General features: G+C 53.4%; 3 protein-coding genes across 4 annotated transcripts in view; all 3 read left to right on the forward strand.

Annotated features, from left to right (window-relative positions):
• The window catches only part of HOXC4 (homeobox C4), a 65,999-nt gene that overhangs the window by 7,483 nt on the left and 40,394 nt on the right, over nucleotides 1–18,122 (forward strand). The gene's annotated exons all lie outside the window — the stretch shown is intronic.
• HOXC9 (homeobox C9) lies at nucleotides 2,203–5,455 on the forward strand. Its single transcript, XM_008003496.3, has 2 exons — nucleotides 2,203–2,847; nucleotides 4,536–5,455. Exons 1-2 carry the CDS (start codon nucleotides 2,310–2,312, stop codon nucleotides 4,778–4,780), a joined length of 783 nt encoding a protein of 260 aa, XP_008001687.1. The 5' UTR covers nucleotides 2,203–2,309; the 3' UTR covers nucleotides 4,781–5,455.
• Nucleotides 10,963–14,705, forward strand: HOXC8 (homeobox C8). Its single transcript, XM_008003495.3, has 2 exons — nucleotides 10,963–11,845; nucleotides 13,207–14,705. Exons 1-2 carry the CDS (start codon nucleotides 11,410–11,412, stop codon nucleotides 13,497–13,499), a joined length of 729 nt encoding a protein of 242 aa, XP_008001686.1. The 5' UTR covers nucleotides 10,963–11,409; the 3' UTR covers nucleotides 13,500–14,705.

Below are 18,122 nucleotides of genomic sequence, written 5' to 3' on the forward strand. Positions count from 1 at the left end.
TGCCAGCAGCCGCCCAACAGCCGGGTGGGGTCCTCAGCCACCCTGGGCTGGGGGAGGTGCTGGCTGCACTGGGGATTTGGAGAAAGCCTCGGCAGGGGTACTGGAACCTCCTGTCTTTTCCTTGAACTAGTGAGGCAGATTTTTTGATTGACAGCTAACCCAACTCCATCAAGGCCAAAGAGATATTCTGTTTCTTGTTGTAAGTTGGGTTTCCCAGCTCAGTCCAGCTCAAGGGAGGGGAAGACAGTGGCGCCAAGGAGCTGAACCCCCAAGTAGCCTCTCCCCAACCAAACACATCCTTCATCCTCCCCCATGCGTTGAAATCCCAGCCTCGTTAAACCGCCCCGCTAGACCGAAAAGGAAAAGGAAAGAACGGGAGAGGGGGAGGAGCAGAGACTTTGGGAGTGGGCCTGTGGAGCTGGGGTCGGTGCTGCCAGCTGCAGCTGTCTCCCCCCAACTTTCCTCCCCCGCAACACACATACTACACACACTCTCCCCAGCCCTTCTCCACCCCACAGGAGAAAGATCCACAGAGATGCAGGAGAAAACTAGCCCCCGCCCCCACCCCTGGCATTTGGTCCCCTCCTGGGGACAGGAGAGGGAAAGAAGGGCAGGCGTGGCTGGGTCTGGGAAGACTCCTACCCTGCTGCCTCCAGAGCCTGCATCTCAGCCTCAGTTCCTGCCTATTTTCCCTGGCCACAGACTGGGACTCTTCTTTTCTGACCCTGAAATTGCACCCCTCCTTCAAATTCACTCTATCCTGCCTCAGTGCACCATATCTCTGGAGGCATCACCTGTCCCTTCCCCCCGCCCCCAGCCAACCTCCATGCCCCCTGTTCTTCACCCACACTGATAATTTCCTACTTGACTAAAGTCCCCCTTTACTACACCACCATGGGACAGTCTGATGGAAAGCAGAGGGCTGGGCACAAACCCTCAATTGAAGGAGGAGGGTAGCAACCAACTTATTGGGGGGAGGAATCCAAGTTGTCTGATATTCCTCTACAATCACACTGCCCCCTCTGGAATTCCTGCATCAGACCCCAAAGAAATTGCTTTCTCCCGTCCCTCCGTTGCTTTTTTCTCGTTCCAAAAACAGCCTACAATTTTATTTAATGAAAGACACATTTATGAACAATCAAATGATCCTCATAAAAATTTTATTGAAGGACGTAAAAACAAGCTACTTGCCCACGACCGAGGTCGCTCTCTTGCCTTGCCCGCTCTCACCCTGGCTCTCTGCAGACAGAGCCCGGGAGTGACTTCTTTTTTAGGGGGTGGGGGTGGGGGAAGTGTCGCAGAGATGGAGCTGGGGGCAAAGGAGGGTGAGCAGGAAGATGGGATGGGGACGCCCCACTTAAGTTGTGTGGATCTCTCCTACACTTCTTCAAGCTGGCAAAGAAAGATAAATATAGACAATAAATTTAAAATAAAGGCGCCTGTATATCTGTGCCAAAGCAAAAAGAAGACTTCCGAGGCTGCTGATAAAGGTGTATGAGATCCTGAGGTTTTACCCCTCCCACCCAGGGAGCACCTTTCCCAGGCTTCCCCAACCCAGATTTGGGGGGCTGAGTTGGCCAGTGGCAGAAGAACGCTCCCCCTGCCTCCTTCCTTCCCTGTATCTCATCTTCCCCAGTCCCCTCCCACCCTCCCTCCCTCACCGCTGCTGCTGCTCCTGAAAGAAATACATACATACACACTATTTAAAAACGCATTTTTAAAAGCCACGTTCCGAACTGACAATCGCTGATCTCGGCTCGCGCAGAGACTGCGGGAGCGTCGGGGCCGACAGAGACGGATTACGTCAAGAAATAGTTCCTCCACCTACCTCGGTCGGCCTCCCCGCCCCTGCGGGGCTCCCGCGCCCAGCTCGGCCCTTGGGGTCCGAGAACCCTGGCTTCGGGGACTGGCATTTTCACCCCATTAAAAAATCCTCATGGTTGGGGGGAGGCCATCTGCTTATGGGCGGACATGGGCACAGGGGCTTCTCAGATGAGCTAGGAGCCGTCCTGAGCGGGTGACCGGTGCCTTGGGTCCAGAGTTCCGGACCCCCAGGAAATCGCAGGTCGCGGGGAGCAGCAGAGGGAAGGGGGTGGGAGAGGGGGAAAAAAAGCAAGGAAAAAAAAAAGCCCCTGCGCATTGATCCGCGCCGTATTTTTGGGTAAATACGATCACGTGGGGGCCGGGGAGCCAATGAGCTGCGGGGAAAAGGCTGGAAAAATAATTACCTGCCTTGATTGTTCTGTGAGCAGATAAAAAGTACATATACAGTTCATACAATAATCTTATGTATGTAAAACCCCGTTACGATGTCGGCGACGGGGCCCATCAGTAACTATTACGTGGACTCGCTCATCTCTCACGACAATGAAGACCTCCTAGCGTCCAGGTTTCCGGCCACGGGGGCTCACCCCGCCGCCGCCAGACCCAGCGGTTTGGTGCCGGACTGTAGCGATTTTCCGTCCTGTAGCTTCGCGCCCAAGCCGGCCGTATTCAGCACGTCGTGGGCGCCCGTGCCCTCGCAGTCGTCCGTGGTATATCACCCGTACGGCCCCCAGCCCCACCTCGGCGCCGACACGCGCTACATGCGGACTTGGCTCGAGCCGCTGTCCGGCGCCGTCTCTTTCCCCAGCTTCCCGGCCGGGGGCCGTCACTACGCCCTCAAGCCGGACGCCTACCCCGGGCGCCGCGCGGACTGCGGCCCGGGCGACGGCCGCAGCTATCCGGACTACATGTACGGCTCGCCTGGGGAGCTGCGCGACCGCGCCCCGCAGACACTGCCCTCGCCCGAGGCGGACGCGCTCGCCGGCAGCAAGCACAAAGAGGAGAAGGCCGACCTGGACCCCAGTAAGTTGGGAGCAATTTTCCTTTACAACCGGCGCGGGAGGGGAGGGGAGGACGGGCGGGGGCAGCCGGATTACAGCCCTCCCGAACCGTGCAGGGAGCTCGGGAGAGAGGCGAGGGGGCGAGGACTCAATAAAAGCGAATTACCTTGGGGAGCTTTCAGGGGCAGGAGGTCTGAGAAGGGGGCCCAGGGAGACAGGTTGGGAGAGGGCCGAGGGGAGCTCCTCTCTCAGGAGATGGCTTTGATGAGAGACCCCTGCCCCCTCCTCCCAGCCCAGGCTTTTTGGCTCAGTCGCCACTTTCGAAGAAATGCAGACAGGGCCAGGGGATGGGGCTGGGGGCGAGGTTCAGTTTATGATTTGAGATGGGATGGGGAAGAGGTGAGGAGGACACTGGGGGCACAGAGGAGATACCCCCAGCGAGAAGAATTACCCCTGCTTCCCAGTCAGCGTGGAGGTCCTCACCCCACTAGAGATTCATAAAACAGAAGGTCCATGGACTTCTCCCCCAGGAGCACTGGATGAGGGGTCTGAGATATTCCGAAGCCTGGAAACTTGGAGAGATCAGGACTTTCAAAGAGAAGTGGGGACAAAAGTGGGGTCTGAGTCTCCTTAAACTTGAGAACCCTCTTCTGAGGGTCTTAGAGGTTAAGGGTTGAGAATGGGGATCAGGGATGAGGAGTGGGCATCACCCCAGATTAGAGAATTCTACACACACACACATACACACACACACTCCAATCAGGGAGACAGGCACCTTCTGAGGATTGCACAGGAGGGCTAGGGTGGGGGGCAGGTGGGAGCTGCAGGGCCAGAAAAAGGGGAAAGAAGGAGAAACAGCAGGGGAGGGGGTGCAGCCCCCTGGGTGTGAGGAAGTGTCTGGGGGAGTCCCAGGAGGGGGCTGCAGGAAATCTTTTCCTCCAGCCCCATAAGGGGCCAGGCCCTAATTATACCCCTCTGAAGGCTTCCCTCCCTGCCCTCAGCTACTCCCATAAACCTGAAATTGGAGGCTTGGCTCCTGCAGAGCCTGTCCTAGGGCTGGCAGGAGGGGGGCACTGGAGGCCAAACAGGAAAACTAAGATATAGGGGAGCTTGTCCCCAAGGCCAGCAGCTCTCTGGGGAGAGGAGAAAGACTTTTCCCGTTTCAGCATCACCCTGAGAATTCGCCTCAGCAGGGTTGAACTCCAAGCGGGAGGAGGGTGCTGCAGAGGGAGGTGAGGGGTTTAGGGACTCTCAGGGTCAGGAAGCAGAACTGCTAAAATTTCAGGACTTGGTCGTGGGCTGGGAGGATGGGAGGGGGCAGAGGAGGAGGGAAGTGGGGAGGAGAGAGACCTTGCTATAAAAATAAAAAACAAGAGAGAGAAGCGTTTATGGGCCTATGAAACGGTTGGGAATTTGGACTTTTTATGAGGATATTCTCAAATTACTACTCTTGAAGCTGAGGACCAGACTGGAGGGGCTTTGATAGCTTTGGATTTCCTACAGTTTTAGGTGCTGGAAACTGAAAAGGGGGAAGCTGGGGAGGGGACAGAATGCAAAAGGAGGAAGGAGGAAAATTCCTAAAGCAAAATGTGTCCAAATTCAGGTTCAGTTATTGCATTTGGGGAGCCTGGCTGAGTCTGGGGGTAGAGTAGCAGAAGTCCTGGGCTGGAAAGGGGCTCCACTGACCCCTGCTTGTGTTTGGCCCTCCAGGCAACCCCGTGGCCAACTGGATTCACGCCCGCTCCACGAGGAAGAAGCGCTGCCCCTACACCAAGTACCAGACGCTGGAACTGGAGAAGGAGTTTCTCTTCAATATGTATTTAACCAGGGACCGTCGGTATGAGGTGGCCCGGGTTCTCAATCTCACCGAGCGGCAAGTCAAAATCTGGTTTCAGAACCGAAGGATGAAGATGAAAAAGATGAATAAAGAGAAAACCGACAAGGAGCAGTCCTAAACACTGCCCAGCCTGCTGCCTCAGCACAGCCAAGGGAAAAACAAAAACCCCACAAAATACCCCAACACAGGCCGGGGAGAGACGAAAAAGAAAAGGAAAGAGCAAGATAGAGAAAAGCCAATCAGCTTAAAAAGAAAAAAAAGGAAGGGGAAAAGAAAACTCTTGCAATTTGGGAGGGTTCAGTGTTGAGATATTGGTGTTTTAGAGTTAGTTCTACCCAGCGAGGAGGAGGCGGGGAGAGAAACTGCGTTCTCTTTCCCCAGCGCAACCGAAATAAATGACACACACAAATGTGATTTTTTTTCTCCTTTCTTCAGAGAAGCCAGTACTTGAATTGCTATATTTCTATTTTTTCCCCCTGTATTGTATTTGGTCCAGGCCATCCCTCCCCGGGCCTGGGGCGCTCTGCGTGCAGATTTTGTACAACAACATAAAAAAGACACACATGCATACATCATAATGATTCTCAGCCCAGGGGCTGAGGGGCGAAGGCTGGGGACCATGCCGCGGGCTGGGTCGGGGCGTGCAGGCCAGCGCCTTGGGCTGTACATAGCAGTGTTTCTTCTCATCCCCAGCGTTCGTCCCCAGCGTCCGTCCTGTAACATGCTCCTGTTTGTTATGGTAGAACAGCCCTGTGTTAATATATCGAAGTCACTTAAAAAACCAGAAACTCAACTGTATCCAGTTCTCGTTATTTCTCCTCCCTATGGTTCCCAGTCTGCTGTTGTGGAGGAGGCAAGTGCTCAGGTCGTCTATCGGAGGCTGGAGCCAGAGAATGGGCTCCTTCTACCTTGGAAGGGCAAATGCCTGCTGCTTCTCTCCAGTCAGGGAGGGGTGGAGGGGGGGCTGGGGGGGCGGGGTGGAGGCTGCTGAGGCCCAGGCCCAGCTTGTGCTTGCCCCGGCTGGCTGCCTACAAGTTTCCTGGTGGCTAGATGGAGTGCGGGGGAGAGGCACGGCATGAATGGCTTTCCTTGGCTGTAATTAATTGTAATAATTTATGAGTACAAGAGATCGGAGGGAAGAGATAGGTGAAGATGAAAGTTGGGTGCTGGGTGAGGGCCCAGGCTGGATTCTTGCCTGGCTGCATTGGTGCTTTGGTACTTCCAGGGATGGCTGGGAAAAAAGGCTGGGAGGGGGTGTGCGACTAGTAGGAAGGCCAGGCAGGCCTCAGAGAGCAGGACAGGCACTGGGGACTGCAGTGGGAGAAAGAGAAGAAAAACAGAGTGAGAGAGAAGAGACGGGACATGGAAGGAGAGAGGAAAGAAAAGGAAGAAAGGAAGGAAGGAAGGAGAAAGATGGCAAAGCCAATACAATCAGAATTAGATGTAGTTTCTACTTCTCAATGCAGTCTCAGCTCCTTTCTCTCTTTCTCCTACTTCTTTTCTTCCCAATCTCTGTCTACCCTACTCTGTTATTTAGTTTGAATGTTTGTCTAGGGGTGACTGGGTCATGCTGTGCAGCTGCAGCATTTCTGGGGGATGGTGTGCCCAAGGCCCAAGGAAGCTGGCCAGAGATTAGCCAGGAGTGGATGCTCCCTGGTGGCTGTGGGATCCCAAGCGCAAAGGTGTGGGGATGTGTGTGTAACAGCCCGGTGGGGCTGATCGGCTGTACTGCACCCCAGAGCGCCTTCCTAGAACCAGCAGTTTTAATCTGCTAATCAGAAGCAGACACAAGCTGCGGGTATGCCTCGGCCCAGCGCCCCCTTTCTCGGAAATCCCCCAATCTGGAAACTATTAAAATCAGGCTGTTTGAAATATAGTCCTTTAATATCTCAAGCTGCCCATTCTGCCAAAGGTGCAGGATATCGCTCTGAATATTTGGGGGATACCTCCGTGAAAAAAAAAATAATTAGAGACCCCAGCCCATGTGCTGCTCCCCGTAGCATCACCTTACAGGATGGTGAGACACTTGTAGGGACCAGCCCCTTCCCCATCATTTGAATCTCCTACTCTCTCCTTCTATTTAAAAACTCCAATTTCGGTGACTGAAGGAAGGTAGGAAGGGGTGAAAATTTTGTTTCGATAATAGTGGGGGGCAATCAAGTCGCAACAAGGGACTTCGCAGTCGCTGAAGCACCAGCTCCTCTTTCGAGCTTAAGAGACCGCCTGCCCAATTCCAGAAGCATTGTTTTCTTGGTCCATTTGAAAGGTGCTTTGCCTATAGTTTTTCTCCTTCCTCACACCTCTCTTTGGCCATTTTGCTGTTCTGGAACTCTGACTCCTCTTCCCCACCCAGTGGAGGCCAAGACACCCCTCTCTCCCCTGGTCGGGAGCGCCAGGATGCGGGCTTCTCTTCCAGACCGAGAGCGGCGTTTCCGGGCTTCCACCCCGCCCCTGCTCCCAGGCTCTGTCGCCTCCCCTTAGCGTCCATCAGCGCGGCCTGCTTCCTGCAGCCGGCCTGAGCGGCCTTACTGCGGGCAGGAAGGAGGGCCGCGGGCTTGGAGGACCCTGAGGAAATCATGGGATGCAGAGCAGGCCCACCCGGCCCGGCCCACTGTTCAATCCCAGCCCAGCCTGCAGGTCAGGATTGGAATCATTTTTTATTCGCTATCATTTACGAATTAAAACAACAACACAACTTGCATCTGGGGAAAGAAATGAAAGCTGGGGGTAGAGAGGGGCTAGCAAACGCCCTCTTCCCCTAATCTTTCCCTCCCACCTCTCCTCTGCTCCTTTGTCAGAACCACAAAACCCTAAAGGTTGTTCCACTTGGGAAGGCAGCGGATAGGTACATTTCCGCAGCCCCGAAATGCCACTTTTATGGCGCTGTTTGTCTCCCTGTTCTGGGTTTTGAATGGGGCCGAACAAAACAGCAGCGCGGAGCTGGCTAGACGTCTGGGCTTAATTGTTTTATGGTTTAAATAAGGTGGACACTCTTTCCTTTGAAATCGGATTATAGGAATGTTTTGTCTATGGCCCACGGAGAACAGGACCTCACTGGCTGAGAGGGAGAGGTGGAGAGCGCGCGCGCGAGAGGGATGGGCTACAAACCAGGGGTCAAACAGCCTGGAGAAGTCAGAGTCCCACCCCAAAGTTCTGCAGGAGGCGGTGGAATAGTCGGTGCGGGGCCAGCATCAGGGTAAGAGGAGCGAGGACTTTAGGGTGCGCGCCGCGGGCAGGCGGTCGTGGGAGCCTCGGAGCGTGCATCCGCGTTCGCGGAGATGTTCCAAGCCCAGAAATGCGCCTGAATGGGGGTAGATCGCGGTAGTTGCTTTGCTTAGAGTCTCTTAATTGGAGAAGGGAGGGTAACAAAAAGAGAAAACAGTGTGGAACCTTTCACAAGGTTTTATTTCAAGAACTTAGAAAACAAAAGAACAGCAGTCCTGGGGCAACTCCCTTCCCGGGAATCTCTCTCCTGCGCACCCATCTGGAGATTCCTTCCTCCCACTTCCCACCTTTGGGGCAAGCCTGGGACCTCTGTTAGCTTTTTCCCAGTCGGACTGCATTGGAGCAAATGGACGCGAGGTGGCGCTGTTGCTCAATGATAGAGGCGGCCGTGCCCCGGGCCGCCCTGGCCGCACTGACATTTGAGGCCCGGCCCGCAGCCGCTGCGAGAAGGCCCCGCGCCTCGGCCGGCCCGGCCCCACTGACTCTGAGCAAATCAATCCTCTCACCTGCGAGGTGTAAATAATTCGCGAGTGGCAGCGGGAGATGGGCCCTCGCTCTGGCAGCAGACTTAGAAGGCTCAGGAGGGCAGGCATCAAAAATAATCGCTTTGTGGAGGAGATAAGTGCAAAGCAGGCAGCGAGTAATTAACGCAAAAAGGCAGAATGACCCGGACAAACGAACATAAATCCGTGGTACCTATGAGGGCGGTGCAGGCCTCGGGGAGAGGGACAGAGACGGCCTCGGCGAGGATGGCTGCTTTCGGTTCCTTTATTTCCAGGCTCGGGGCGCGAAATAAACCAGATAACGTGTAAAAGCAAGCAAACAAACAAATGAAAGAATGGCGAGGGACCCCTAAAAGGGGAAACCAAGTCCGGCCAGGGGTTGCGGGACTGGTGGCTCTCCGGGCAGGCGGCGGTGGCGGCACACTCGGGACAGTCGCATTCCAAGACACAAAGGCCCGGAAGAATAGCTCTCTGGCAGGGTTTTCGCTGGACCATAAAATGTCGAAATATCCCCCCACCCCACCCCCTAAATGATAAGGCGCAGGCCCCAGAGCGGATCCAGCCCTCTGGGCCTCCTTTTTCCAGGCTGGGAAGAGAAAGTATTTATGACAGTCTCCAGTGACCCAGATGCTGGGAGCCCAGAGTCCACTCTGTTCATCGCAGCACCCGAAGAGCAGGCTCAGAAAAGGCAGGGCTGGAACCAAAGCTGAAGGGAGCTGTGGTAGGTAGGGGTAGAGACGCCCTGTCCTGACTCCCACTGTTCTGGACCCTAGGGAGGCCTGCAGCCCTGGCACAGCTCTCTTCTGACCCTTCCCTCCTCTGCTCCAATGCCAGAGTTCCGGGTGTCTAAGAGTTTGGGCAGCTCCTGATATGGGGGTGGGATTCCCCGAATGCAGGGGATCCTGGAAGGAGCTCTTGCAGCCTGCACCAGTGAATCTCCTTTGGGAATTTGACAGAGAGTGGCCATTTCCCCAGCAATTAGTTAGATAATAGAGGGACTGGGTTGGGTGGGGGGAGGTGTTCATTCTCTCTAAACCATCCTGCCCTGAACCGCCATTCCTTTTTCCATCTCCAGAGCTGGGCTCCGGATGAGGAAGGAAAAGATCTGGTTGCCTAACCACCTCCTTCCTCATCCAACCCTGAAACCCCCAGGATGTGGAAGAAAAACAGGTAGCATTTTGTTTTCATAATGCAAAGACCTAAAGATTCATTTGTGTTTGTCAGGCATGTGTGCATGTGTGCCTGGGTGTGCACATGTGCGTACAGTGTCTATGAGGTGGCAAGGATGCTTCCAGGCATGTGTGTGCTAGTTTACACTGAGCATGGACTTGATGTGTCTCAGGGTGAGAAGCAGCACGTACAGTGCGTGTGTGTCCTGAGTGTGCTCCAGGATTTCCTGGGTGTAACAGCCTCACACACTAGTGAGGGAGAGGACTGGAAAAATAATTCTTATTCATCTTTTTCATTTGTATGCACACAACACGCATGTATTCTCACTTTCTCCCTTTTTCTCTCTATCTGTGTTAAGCCCAAATCACTGTACACACTTACGGCCAGAGAAGGGTGCTGATGGACTGAGGTTCTTTAATCCATTAGAATTAACTTAAATGTATTCAGTCTTGGGGTTGGGGGAACCCTCCAGAGAAAGTGTGGATAAATATTTAAAGAGTGTCTGTTGACAGTTTCCATCCACATCCTGGCCTGGGCAGCCTGCCTGGGGACGAGGGGGCTGCAGTGAAGCCAGGGGCCCCACCAGGCTGAGCTGGCATTTCCTCTGGCATGGGGGTATGTGGGGACAAGTAAGAGGCCTGCTCCAGTCCCCTTCAACTCAGATGCAAATAGTCTCCTAAGAAGAAATGTCCTGAATCAGCCCAACTAGAAGCCAGGGACACCCAGCTGCCTTTTCCTTTTAGTCTCCATAAGCAGCTTTGCTCTCAGAGCCCCTAGCCAAGCTTGTGGCCATTGCCTGGGTTTCCTGCTCCATGCAGGGGCTGGTGTCTGAAAGGGCAGTGTGGCCCTGACTGGGTATATGGAGTTTTCCCCAGCCCCACCGTCTCTGACCCTCTCCTCTACCCATAGCAGGTAGCAAGAGAGTCTCTGGGATCGAAGGAAGAAGACAGAACAGATTTGGACCCTGGGGAGGGGCCAGGGGATGGAGGGTCTGATGCCCGAAGTATTTAGGGGTATGGTGTGCTTGTTCCTCCTCAAAGTCTCCAGACTCAGGGATCCCCTAGGGAGCCCATCTTTTGGGTTAGGGGCCCTGCTCTGGCTTGCAGGTATTCATCCCCTTGGAGGTCTTATACCTGTTGAGGTAACCTGGGTTGACCTGATGGCTCAGGTATCTCTCTCTCTCTGAGAAGAAGGAAAAGAGAAGCGAGGTTGGGGGCGAGAGGCACCTTCACATCTAAATTCGTACCCTGGAAAAGCTGGCCCCAGCCATTAGCTGGGGCTGGCTCACCAGCCCCCTACACACACCACACACCCCCATCCCTCCCCCTCTCCTCCCCTCCCCTTCCTCCAGGTTCCCCCAGCCCCGTACCCCTCAACCCCCACCATCTCTCTCTCTCTCTCTCTCTCTCTCTCTCTCTCTTTCTCTCTCTCTCTCTCTCTCTCTCTCCCTCTCTCGCCTGTCTTCATGTCGTGGATTGATGAACGCGAATCGCGTGTAAGCGCCGCCACCGCCGGGAGTCTGAGGAATTCGCCTGGGCTGTTAAAGGAAAGAGCTAAGTGAGAGAGCGCGAGCTCTACCTACCGACAGTGAGGAGCGCCGTCGCCGCCGCCGCCCGCTCGCCGCCCGCCGCCGCCGCCCGCGCCCCAGCCCCGGGAGCTCTGCTGAGCCGGCCGAGCTCAGCACCGAGGCGCCCCCCAACCTGCCCAGCCCCCAGCCCACCAGCCCAGCCCAGTCCCGGGGAGCCAGCCGGCCTGGGGTTTGGTCCCGGGGGAGGGGGAGTTTCGGGGGTACCGGGCGGAGTAGTCGCGAGCCAGAGGGGAGGGGGCCGCGGGTTTTCATGTACCCAGCATGAGCTCCTACTTCGTCAACCCCCTGTTCTCCAAATACAAAGGCGGCGAGTCCCTGGAACCGGCCTATTACGACTGCCGGTTCCCTCAGAGCGTGGGCAGGAGCCATGCGCTGGTGTACGGGCCCGGCGGCTCGGCGCCCGGCTTCCAGCACGCTTCGCACCACGTCCAAGACTTCTTCCACCACGGCACCTCCGGCATCTCCAACTCAGGCTATCAGCAGAACCCGTGCTCGCTTAGCTGCCACGGAGACGCCTCCAAATTCTATGGCTACGAGGCGCTCCCCAGACAGTCCCTTTATGGGGCTCAGCAAGAGGCGAGCGTGGTGCAATATCCCGACTGTAAATCCTCCGCCAACACTAACAGTAGCGAAGGACAAGGCCACTTAAATCAAAACTCGTCTCCCAGCCTCATGTTTCCATGGATGAGACCCCACGGTGAGAAGCCTTTTCTCTTTCCCCCTTGGTCTCCCGCGCTCCGGGGTTTTCCCCCCCTCCCTCGCCTCCTTTTTGTCTGCCCTCGCTTTTTCTCCTGGCTTTGGGGTCTCTCCCGCCCCCGTGCCTGGGTGGGTTTCTCGAGGTTGGGAAGGCTCCGCTGGGGCGGGGCAGGGAGGGGGTGCCTAGAACATTTAGGGGATTGGGGTGAAGGTGGGGGAAAGCTGGTGTGTGGCTACAAAGGGTTAAAAATCGTTTTCTCCATCTCTGTCTGTCTGTCTTTCTCTGACTCTCCCACTCCCCGTCTCTAAAGTCAAAGTTGGGGAGGTAGCTGGGAATGGTACCCTGAGTACCCTGAGATTGTCAGCCTTTGGAACGAACCAGTTTCTCCAGAGCCAGGGAGACTGGAGTCCAGGACAGTGGCCAGGCTGTCTTGGGGCAAAGGGAGACCCCTGTTTCTCTGCCCTAGCCAGAGAGTGGTGAGACTCAAAGGACAGGCTCTCTGGCTCTCTAGGGCACCCACAGCCTCCTCTCAGAGAAACAGCCTGAGGGCCACTACCCCAACTTTTCTGTACTTCCCCCAGTTGGGAGAAGACAGGGGAGCCTGACAGGAGGGGGAAAAAAAGAATGCTCAAAAGGAGAGGGGCCATGGAGATTAGGGGTCCCTGAGCTCCAGAAAACCCTAGCCAGCCCCCCAATCAAGGACTTATGGGGTCTCCCTGAGACCTGCAGAGTAGCTCAGGTCATGAGCCCCTCCAAGGGTGGCCCCTCATGGCCCAATTTCGAAGTACAGGGGGAAGCGATAAAGCGACAAGTTCCGGCAGGGATGGCCCATGATTTATTTGCTGGTCTCCAGTTAGCAATCAGGCGGAGCAGTGATACATTCCAGCAGATCAATTATTTTTCGTATTGGAAAAGCATTAGGCAGAGAGAGACAAGGAGAGGGCAGTGGGCAGAGCCCCTCTTCTTTACCCACAGCTTTTTTTCCTTTCTTTTGGAAGCACTCCGTCCCCAGCCTTGCTCACTAAATGCCATGCTGCACTTGTAAACAAAGCTGCAAAGGCCACTTCCTAGAATTACAGGCCTGGTGGGGGGGATTCTACAGGTCTCCCCCAGCCCCTGAAAGGCCCCAGTTTCCAAATAGACCCCAGTCCCCACCCCCACCCCACCTCCCAAGGTGAAGCCAAACCAAAACAATCCCCCAACTTTCCTGCCCTTGTCTGCCTTCTGCTCTAGCCTTTTCCATAGAGGGGAGGAGAACTGAGGACAGGACATCAGAGAGGGGAGTTTAGAGGAGGAAGAGTGGCGAGGGAAAACCGAGCCCCCAACCAAATGTAACCAGACTGGGGTTTTCTTCTGTCCAGCTCCGGGGAGGCGCAGTGGACGGCAAACTTACAGCCGGTATCAGACCTTGGAACTAGAAAAGGAGTTTCTCTTTAATCCTTATTTGACACGAAAGCGTCGGATTGAAGTCTCTCATGCCCTGGGACTGACCGAGAGACAAGTGAAGATCTGGTTCCAGAACCGAAGGATGAAGTGGAAAAAAGAGAACAACAAGGATAAACTGCCAGGAGCCCGAGATGAGGAGAAGGTGGAGGAAGAAGGAAATGAGGAAGAGGAGAAAGAAGAGGAGGAAAAGGAAGAAAACAAGGACTAAGCAAAAAAAGAGAGACCCCCCCCCTTTAGCAACTCCCTTGAAGTTTCATTTTATGGTAGCAGATAAATTGAGAAGTTTACGACTGTCATTTGCTTTTATAGAGAATAGAATGACACTCACAACTCTAACTACCTGTCAGATACTTGCAGCTCTGGTTTTATTACCTTTGGACTTCCCCCTTCTTTATTTGTTTGGGGACTGGAGGGGGGAGACCGAGACACAGCAAAAAGTTCGGACTCTCTGTCTCACTCCTTGCCCCACACACACTTGTCCCTGCCCCCACCCTTCTGAGTCCTTCCTGGATTTTAAGGTCTGAGACCTGGCCTCCGTGCTCCTGGGTCTGTCTCTTGCCACACTCCCACCTCCCTGCTTCTCTGGTATTTATTTTAGAGGGGAGCCCCCTTGAAATGCAGAAGAGAACTTGTGGTTTTGTTTTTATGCTAAGGCTAGTGTACTAGATGTACTTTTTTAAAAAAGGAAAGGACAGAAAAAAATGAAGAAAGGAAAGGAAGGAAAGGAAGACAAATGTAAAGAAATAAGAAAAAAGCAAGGAATATCGCCTCCCCATCCCCAGGGCTCCCTGCTTAGAAAAACCCCCTTGACTTTCTCTAGGAACCTGATGGAAACCTGAAGGAGATGTGGGTCTCTCCCCTCCCCACATTTCCAGAAGGGTATATAGGAGCCTGCAGTCGCCTCTAAAATCCTACCTAACCATCCCATGGTCACTCGGGCCCATGCCTTCCTCTCCTTCGCTGTTTGATTTCTGTTCTGTTGGGCCCGGCTTCCTCTGAGCTACATTAGTGTTAGTGCTCAGAAATCACCATAATCATGAAAACAATATTAATAATAATAATAATAAATCTTTAACATACTACCTAAAGGGAACCTGCAATAATCTTGAAAAAGAAAAATTTAAAATCCTGCTATAGGAGAAAAAAAGAGAAAAAAATAAAAACCAAAAAAAGAAAGAAAGAAACCTCCAGCGTATTTTATCACTACCTATAGGAAGAAATCCTGCTTTGAGAGTATTTGTAATGCGGTTTTGTTGTCGTTTGTTGCTGCTTATTTCACTAAGAAAACCCAACAACTGAGACTGCCTAGCCCGCCGGTCCTGTGCGCTTTTATTGTGCTTCTAACCCCAGTAGAGTAGAACTAAATTGCACTGAATGTATAGTTAACTCTGTCTTGAATTCTCTGTTTATGCAACGTGCTCGAAAGAAAAAAAAAACGTTAAAAATATATCTATAATAATAATTTTTTGTCATTTGTCTTTATGTCCAGCTATGAATGTAGATTTTGTGTCCCGACAGCCCTGTTCCTTGTCCAAGTACTTTGTATTGTATACGTGAGTCATAATAAAAAAAAAAAGAAGAAAAATAATAGAAGCTGGAATGACTTGCTTTTTCTCCATAGCTCTTCCCCGTTCTCTACCCTCTCCCTCCTTATCCCCCTGTCCAGCTCTCTGGAAATGGTCTGCTTCACTGCTCTGGCTTTGGGGTTGAGAAACTCATGTGGAGAGAAGCCTGGGAATTGAGAAAGCATGCTGGCCTGGGAGGGATGGTGAAAGGGATGAGGGATTGAGAAGAGGAAGAGTAACAGTCCATTGGTTGAGAAAGGAAGGAGTCTATAGGTATGCCCTTGGGGGAATCTTGGCTCCAAACAAAGTGGGTTTCCAGATGCCAGGATCCCAATGGGAAGAAAGATTTCCTCACTCATCTACCCTCCTCCTCCTCAGCCCTGGGCTGGGCCCAAACAAAGAATCTGCCCTATGCAACTATGACTTTTTCTTCCAGGGTCTGGGGCTGAGAATGTGATAGTGGGGTTCCTTCTGATCTCCACATGCCCCTTGTGGCCAGACCTTAGCACCCAGCACCCAGCACTAGAATAGTGAACCAGGTGGGAATGTGTGAGGCTCAAGGCAACTAGCTGGCCTGTCTGCAGGGCTTGCCTGAAGATGCCTGAAGATGGGAGATGCTAAGAATGGAGGATGAGGAAGCTTAAGCCTGAAGGAGAGGAGAAAGGAAGGGGAAAGTAAGTGAACTTGTAGGTGACAAGCCTGAGCCTACATCCTGAAATTCAAATTCAATCCTCTATACAAGAGGATTGTCATCACTGTCATTCAGCCTGCTTGTGTGCACTCCAACTTCTGTTCAGGCTGTTTAAAGTCCACTCCCTGCTTCACCTTGACAACTGGGCAGGTTACCCAGCCCCCATAGTGTGGGCCATTGGCCTGGAGGATGGGCCTGCTGAGTGGACAGCCTACCACCCCAGCCACAGTGGGGTATGAGGGAATCTTTACTGGTATCTTCATTCCCCAAAATGAAGAATTGAAGGTTCAGGGACCCAGAGGGTAGAAGGGTCTCTCACTTCTCTCTGGAGAATCCTAGACTTAAAAATTCTGTTTATGCCAGTAAGATTCTGGTCAAATAATCCCAAATTCCAGAGATACAAGTCTTCTGACTCAGTCAGGAGAGGGGAAAAGGGAGGGGAGGGATCTTCTGGTCTTAAAAACCAGACCCCCAAAGGCTGAAATATTTTTGAGGCCAGATTTTCTTTCTTTCCTCTTCTCTTCTCTTCTCTTCTCTTCTGTTCTCTTCTCTTGTCTTCTCTTGTCTTCTCTTCTCTTCTCCCTCCTCCTCCTCCTCCTCCTCCTCCTCCTTCTGCTTCTGCTTCTGCTTCTTCTCCCACCTCTCTCTCTCTCTCTCTCTCTCTCTCTCTCTCTCTCTCTTTCTCTCCCCCCTCCCCTCCTCTCTACCCCTCATCTATCTAGCTCCTGGTCAATGATTTTCCCAGACCTAGGCCCAGGCCAACTCTTGTTTTGTGTAATTTCACCCGGGTCCCAGTCACTGGCCCCCACGCAAATCTGGCCTGCAAATCTGGCCTGAGTACAGAATTGAGTCGGACTTCCTTCACAGGGGACTCCTGCAGCCCGAGAAAGGCTGTGAATTGGAAGCACACGCTGTAGGCAGCTGGGGCAGCTTTGAATAGGAGCTCCGAGAAATCTACCCTAACCCGGGGTCCCTGCTGTGAGCAGCGGCACCAGCCAGGTAACCCTGTTCTCAGTGGGAAACACCGGCTACCCACCAGGGAGGCCAGAAAAGAGAGCATTTCGCTCTGACCTCGGGCCTTCCCACAGGCGTGTCCTCCATACTCCGAGGGACGGCCGAGGTTCCGTTTCGTTTTTAAACGTGGAATTATGATTGCTGTTAATAAAAATACTCGGCCCAGTAGCCTAGTGGGATGAACCCAGCATTAAATGGCTCCGAAGGGCCTCGCCACCTTTTCCCCACACCAAATGTCCCATTCATCCCTTGTCCTGCTCAGCAATGTCCGTGGCCCCAAGCCCGGCGCGTCGGAGGGCGGGGTGCGTCTGGCGCCCGGCTTTACTCGAGATGCCAGGCATGGGGAGGGCTAAGCCGAGGAAGCCCCAGCCACCGCCTCATGAAGTACCCTCTCCCCCACCCCTCCTGCCCACAGCCTCTGTTTTCTCGTTTGTAAAGAAAAGGAGGTAAAAACCCGTTTTATGGGGGAACATAATTGTGAGCGGGATGCGCTCTCTTTAGAATCGCGTCCTCCCAAATGCTCCCGCCGTCCCATTACCGGAATGAGGACCATTCGGCTGCTGCAGATAGGACTTTCTCTCCCATTCTTTACTTTTTTATTAGCCAATCAAAGTGGCTTCCGAAAGCTATTTGTGATTTGTGAAAAATAGTATCTTTCAAAATGCTGAGTTGAAGCATCTCGCTCATTGCTCCTTGAATTTATTATTCTAATCTCAACCGTAGAGATAGAATAATGCAGCTATTAAGTTGGGGGGCAAATTCGTTTCTCTGCATTAAATTTTTTTTCTTCCCCACTCCCTCATCGTGTAAGCAAAGGAAGGTGCAGACCTGCAAGAGATCTGGGGGTGGGTGAGAGAGGTAGCGAGCGTCCTGAAGGGCTCCTTGAGGGGCCCTTGGATAGGCGTGTGGTTTGGTCTCCCCAGTCTTATCTTCCCCAAATAAGATGCCCCAGTGACTGCCTGCTGGCTGGGAAAGTTACCCCGCCCCAATTAGGGAGAACTCAGGACAGGTTGTGCCACAGTCTAGAAGTGAAATTTCCGGTGAGCTGCCCGCAGCGCCGTCCCATTCTCCCTGCTGCCCATTGTGAAAAGCTGGGCCAGCGCTTCCTTGTCGTAATTTTTAACTACCTGTTATAAAATTTATGGGTGGGTTTGTAAAAAGAAACGAGGTCCCTGCATCCGGCCTAGGGAACTGCTTTGCTTACTATGGAGGAAGTTTGGGGAAGGCATGAGGTATCCCCTCTTGGTCCGGGTTGAGGCACCCAGCCATTGAGATTCCCATGCCAGCTTGATGCGGGACCAAGTGGAGAGCTGCTGGCCTTCAAATCTCCAGCCCGTGGGGAGAGTGACCTGGCTGCAACCCCTCCCCCGGCAAATAGTCTCTATGGGGGAATTTATTCTGGACTCACCTTCAAAATTATGGGTCTGGAAAAAACAGGCTGCTCGAAATTTTAGCACAGAAGGTGGAATTCAGGGCAGTAAAAGATTATTTTTTCAGGCCTCGATAGTACATCCCAGCTGCCCAGACACTGAATCAGAAAATTTTTCTGAGAAAGGCAGGT

The sequence above is a fragment of the Chlorocebus sabaeus genome, chromosome 11, assembly GCF_047675955.1.
Source record: "Chlorocebus sabaeus isolate Y175 chromosome 11, mChlSab1.0.hap1, whole genome shotgun sequence".
NCBI classification, from domain to species: domain Eukaryota; kingdom Metazoa; phylum Chordata; class Mammalia; order Primates; family Cercopithecidae; genus Chlorocebus; species Chlorocebus sabaeus.